The 6,255-nt window shown below is 38.1% G+C and overlaps 1 protein-coding gene across 1 annotated transcript in view; it reads right to left on the bottom strand.

Annotated features, from left to right (window-relative positions):
• Positions 1-3,834, bottom strand: part of ndufa2 (NADH:ubiquinone oxidoreductase subunit A2) — a 5,318-nt gene extending 1,484 nt beyond the window's left edge. Inside the window, exon 1 of the mRNA XM_014029189.1 lies at positions 3,626-3,834. Coding sequence (XP_013884643.1) covers positions 3,626-3,729 — 104 coding nt within the window. The 5' untranslated portion in view covers positions 3,730-3,834. The remainder of the gene's footprint in view (positions 1-3,625) is intronic.
• Between the last annotated feature and the right edge of the window lie 2,421 nt (positions 3,835-6,255).

The raw sequence follows: 6,255 nt of genomic DNA, 5'->3' as shown, positions 1-6,255 counted from the left end.
CCTAAACTTTGATTTATTAAACGCTATAAAAAATATCAATCTGCCATTTCAGATATGTAAAGTCCTTCTTTCTGTGACCAGATAAAACTTTGAACGATGTTTCGTCTGTGAAGTACACAGAGGTTTTTATAAAACGTTTGTCTACATGGTGCAACATACCGATGATATCAAAGGTCATAACACACTATTATAAGGACTGCAGGTTTGGGTGTTTTAATTGGTTTTATTCAAAAGCTACACACCGAGATCCACAACAAAAGTTTTTACCACGATAGTAATAAGGTGCGTCAATGTTTCTGTAGCCGCAGCCTTAATACTTCAAACTAAAAGGGAAACAAAATATAAAAGGTCTTTAAATGTCAGGGGAATAAATCCAAATTGTTTTCTTATTTCAGATCTCTGGACACCAGTTTTAAAATACACTCTGAAGTGATATTTTGGGTTGTTGTTTAGTGTAATCTGCATTCTTGGAGTTTAGTGCAAAGCTGCCGTATAAGGCAATTTCAGCCAACACAGCTTAACAACCATGTGAAGCACCGTAAGGCCCGTTTTCCTAAAATCAACAGAAACGTGCCTTTTCAAGTCCAAGCCCGGCCGTGCATATTGTTCCATATCTACCTTTTTTAACACGTGTTCAGATCTGATATCTCCTACCTTTGGACAACCAGCCAGTTAGAAGTATTGTGTTTCTTCATTGGTCACTAACTTGGAAATCCACAAAGCTGATATAAAGTGGATTTTTAAAGACAAGCCAAAGAAAATATTTGGTTAAAGATAAGGCCTTAACATATTACAGCTGATTCTTACTTCTGCAGGACATCCTGCCCAGAAAACACTTACAAATGTGACAAAGCAGAACTAGAAGACTTTTTGTGCTCTAATCATTTTGATATGTGCCTGGATATTTGCTCAGTTACACGCTTGTTTAATGCCATCATTTAACTCTGTCAAACAGTGAGGTCTTTTCCCACTTAGAAACTTAAACTTCACACTTGGATTGCTCCGAACGTTCTCTGTATGATCGATGTCCTTGAAGAACATATTTGCCACGGTGCAGCAGGTCAACAGTCAAAGGCTAACAGAACAGGGCAGCTCTATGCACCAGTGAACTTAGTGGGCGGCTGGGAGCACACTTCCTCTCAGGGGTCAGCGAGGGCCGGGGAAGATGGAGAAGGTCTTGGCATCTAATGGACAGATTGTGTGTCTTTTCCTGTGAGCACCCTCTAAACCCAACGAGGGGGATTTCCAACTCATCTCCAGCCATTGTGCTGCAAATATTTGCTGACCATTTGCAGCTCAAGAAACTTTCAAAGACAGGAAAGAGAAGAGCCCTTGCTGCTGACCAACAGGATATATTTACAGTAAAAGAGGCGATATGTTATTATGAACCAGCCTCTATCAGCCACAGGATGTTTGGCCTGAAACACTGGGACATTCCTCTGCTTCAGTATCGCTGAAAGGCACTCTGAAGCAACAGGTGAAGGACCTACCTGTGTGTGAGTAGATGAACCACAGGGCTCCAGTCAGCAGAACCCCGATGACGAAGGCTGCAAAAGCGATCCCCATTACTGTGGGAGTGTCCAGCAGATACATGCTTCCTGGAAAGCACAGCATTACAAAGTTTAGTTTTATATGTTGACAAACAGGATCATGTTTAAACAAATACACAGTTATATCCTCTTACCGTCATTTTTAGGTTCCTGTGGGGTTTCAGGTTTTGAGTCTGGAAAAGAAAATACCAGCAGAGTACAAATTAATGTATGCTTATTATTATGTATGCACGTACACGCATTGTAACTCACGACATATTAAAGGTAAAACAACACATGCTTGGAGTCGCCCCGTCAGCCACATGCCAAAAGAGAGCAGCTCATGACTAATGCTGCATTGTGCAGATAAGTTCTGTGGAATGTGATCCAGAAACATGAGCAGGAGAAATGCTCAGAGAGCAGTATCCCCACAGATGACCTGACTGAGTTCTGCTCTCAATTTTATTTAGAGCCACCTGAAAGGCTTTCAAAAGTGAACTTGGCTGTAATGATGTCTTTACTAACGACACAAGCATGCCTGTGTGTGGCTGAACTAAAACGTCAAAGCTGGTATGTACCCGGGGCTCGAGCACAGTGGCTGCTATTCCTGGAAAGAACACCTTTCGGTTTTCATCTCGCCAGATGAATGATGACAGGTCGTCTGAGAAATCTTTGATTTCAGGGTGAGGGACAGAAGACATCTCTCTGCCACCCACCACACTGTCCCAGGCCACTTGTTGTGCCAGGACTCCAGAGAGAAGCCACAGCATAAAAGACTGAGGCCAAGACAGGAGTTTGTAATGTTTTCTTCAAATGAAGATGGAAACTTGGTCCTGACTACAGGTGGTGATAGGATGACATTAGAGGATGAAGAGTAAGAATGTGTTGACAATCTGCTAAAGCAGAGAGGTTATATAATTACCAAAACGGTGTGTTTTGTCTGTTGTACCACCAGATGATTAATGCCAAACAGACAGGAAAAACTGGACATGAAAAATGTTAAGTACTATGTCGCGTGACGTTGCAAAATGTATGTGAATTTTTCTTAACGGTTATGTTTATTAAACATTTGACATTTGCAGTCAACAAAATAGGAGATTTAATACAAAACACAAAGTTAATTGCAGAAGAACATCTGAATACCTATAAACAATTTAAAATGAACGGCAACTCAAATAACCAGTCTGGAGCAAGCTAACATTAGCATATCAATTCAACTAGCTAAAGCTAACTTTTTTAAGTTCAAGTTTTAAGTTTATCAGAGTTTTTACCTGTTGATGTGTAACAAGGTGTTTAGCAAAAAAAATTAAACTATGCCAGTTTTAGACAAGATTTATAGTCTGAGTCAACTAAAAGTTGTCCAACAAATCTTACAGAAANATTATATGTAGATTATGTAGATTAAACACAGATTATATACAGCTTATTTATAATTATATGTAGATCATTTCCAGATTCCATGTAATTTATACAGATTATTTATAGATTATATGCAGATTATTTATAGATTATATGCAGATTATATATAGATTTTAACTATGTATAAATTACTTATAGACTATATGCAGGTTATTAATAATTATATGTAGATTATGTAGATTAAATGCAGATTATATATAGATTATAATTATATGTAGATCATTTCCAGATTCCATGTAAATGATGCAGATTATATGTTTATCAGCCAGCCACACTGCTCCTGAGGACCACTGTGTGCTGGGCTTTTCTCTGGTTCAGTGTTTGATGAACAACCTGCAGGTTGACGTGTGATGTCATTATAAACATGTTTTTGACTGGTTTAACTGGTATTCTTCATTTTAATGTCTGAAGTCATCCACCAGTGTTTACAGGACAGAAACAGTTTATCAGACTTGTAAGAATTTTACTTTAACCTTTAGACTCTAATAAAGTTTCATGAAATAATGTTTTATGTCTCAGAAACCTACAGGGTTTAATAAATTAATGAAAACAGTTTAAATGAGTTTTATCTGCAGCAGCAGGTAGCTGTTAGCCTCCTGTCCTCCCTCCCGGTTCCGGTCACCTCTTCTCGGTATAACCGGATAAATCACCACCCCGGACCACGGCTGGCCCCTCACCTGGCCCCCTTGCTGGCCGCGGAGGTCTGGCAGAGGTGGAGGCGGATCTCTCGGAGGTTTCTGCCCAAGCTAAAGCCCAGAGTCCTGACCGCGGAGGCCGCCATCTTGGTTTCTGTGAAGGACGAGCTGTGGGTTAATGAAGCCCAGAGTTCATCCTGACAGGCACCACTACAATACTATAAACCCAGAGTTCATCCTGACAGGCACCATGTATCCTCTAAACCCAGAGTTCATCCTGACAGGCACCATGCATCCTCTAAACCCAGAGTTCATCCTGACAGGCACCATGCATCCTCTAAACCCAGAGTTTAGTCTTAAAGGCTCAGGCAGTCAGCATACATCTAACAAAGACAAGTGACAAAAGACTTTTTAACAGCACAACAATCAGTTGTTTACTACAGCTCCATGACAGTGTTCATGAGCAAATTTAATCATTTACATCATGTTTCAGCTCCTGTGACTGACAGCTTAAAAACCTGCTCCTTATTTACATATAAAACTATCAAAAACAACAACATTACGTTAATACCTTCACATCTGATTTAAGCTGTCTGAACACATCTGTTATTAACTAACCCTAACCTAACCTAACCTAACCTAACCTAACCTAACTTAAACTAACCAAATTATTTGCTAGACTGAAATGATTTTAAACTTTTGGTAAAAAAGGAATGTGCAAATAATCAATAACCTTATTTCTTTCTAAGGAATTAGAGGAGAAAGTAGCAGCCTGCTGCTCTGTAAAAATATCGATTCATCTAAAGGACCTCCTTCCACATACTGTTTCTGCAGTTTGGGTCAGTTTTCATATAACTAGAGAATTTGCATTTCCTGCAAAAATGCAACACGAACACTTAATGTTGAAAAATGTTTGCTGAATACCAAAACAGAAAGCATAAGTAGCCTAAAAATAGCTAAAAAAAAGTAGCTGAAAATAGTCCAAAGAAACAGGAAGAGCACATTTGCTTCTTAAAGCACTAAGAAGCTGAATTTATCACAAAAAGGTGAGTTTAGCTTAAAAAAAGCTCAAATTAGATAAAAAGTAGCTAAAAACACAGAAATCAGCTAAAAGAAGCACAAAAAAACTGAAATTAGCAGAAGAATAACAGGTCAAAAATGATAGCTAATATGGCAGAAAACAACTAAAATCAGCAAAATAGAAGCCAAAAGAAGCTGAAATTAGCAAAGCAGGACCAGAACAAGTTCAGTAAAGATTTATGAACATTAAGAAGGGTTTTAAAGATGTTAAAGCCCATTTCTTTCATTTTCAGTGGGGAAAAACATGGCAGAAAAAGCTAAATATCTCAAAAAGTATAAATTGCTAAAATACCAAAAGTCATAGCCGGAGAGTCTTGAAGGAGCTGAATGTTTTGATATATGAACTGTTGAAATAGCACAAAAATTGCTGAACGAATTAGTTGCAGAAAAACATACAGAAGAAAAAAAAGTTCTAAATTGTATGAATGCTTTATAATGTCATGTGTTGTTCATCAGAGGTTACAGTTATCTTAACTGAAACCTTTTAGATGAGATACTTTGTTTTCCCATGACTAATCTGCCAAACCTCCCAGATAAAAACACACTTTCTCTAAATGTTATCAGAGTCATAAAAGAGCAAATAATAATTCAGCGATGTTGTTGAGCAACACGAGTAATTCTGACGTCAGAGCTTTGAAGACACTTGTGTTTTTCCACTCTCTAGGTTGGACACAAGTGCTCCTCTTTTGATTTGAGGTCTCTGAAAAACCCTCTTATGTTTTCAGTTTCAGCACATCTCAGCGTATTTGTTTACACACTGTACTCTGCAGAAAACGAGCCTGGCTGCACTGCTGCAGTGGTGGAAAGTAGATGTGCTCAGCTTCAATGAATACTTTAGTTTCATGGTTCACTAACACCTTCAGCATAAACACTGTTGGGTGTGATAAAATGTAAACTTCCTGACACATCTACGATATCCTTAAACGAACCATTATCAGCAGAGATGAAATTTAATTTATTAATCCGGCCAATGAAAATGAGGAAACAGATATCAAATTAAAAGCCTAGCATTCCTTGAAAGAATTCATATTGATTCCCAACTTTCATGACAGTTTTAAACATAATTCAAGTTGTGTTGGTCAAACCTTGTGAATGACGTTATGTGTGATCTCACAATATGTGTCGAGAAGGACTCTCGGTGCAAACCTTGGTGTGGTAGTAGCTATCTCATAAATGTGTGTACACCCCTCACTTCCGTTGCAAGAGGTTTACACATTAATGGCTGTGAGTTTTGTTATTTTGAGGGGACAGCAAATACACACTGACACAAAGTCAAGTAGTCAGTGTGCAGCTTGTATAGCAAAGTGTCATGTCATCAGTGTTGTCCCATGAAAAGATATAATAAAATATTTACAAAAATGTGAGGGGTGTACTCAGTTTTGTAACCTAATATCTGTTTATCTAAACGATTAAAGGGATCCACGATTAGTTGTAACATTAGACTTTATTTGATAAACATTTATACTAACTGTAAAATAAAGACTGTAAAATACTGTAGGCTGTTTAGTTTTGTAATTTTTTAAAAATATGTTTTAACACGGACGGAGCCATTTTATTTACATGCAATGCATTCTGGCTAAATGATGACGTGG

Source organism: Austrofundulus limnaeus, unplaced genomic scaffold, assembly GCF_001266775.1.
Source record: "Austrofundulus limnaeus strain Quisiro unplaced genomic scaffold, Austrofundulus_limnaeus-1.0 Scaffold866, whole genome shotgun sequence".
Classification (NCBI taxonomy): Eukaryota; Metazoa; Chordata; class Actinopteri; order Cyprinodontiformes; family Rivulidae; genus Austrofundulus; species Austrofundulus limnaeus.
The sequence above is the reverse complement of the archived record's forward strand: the minus strand, read 5'-3'. Positions and strand labels throughout refer to the sequence as shown.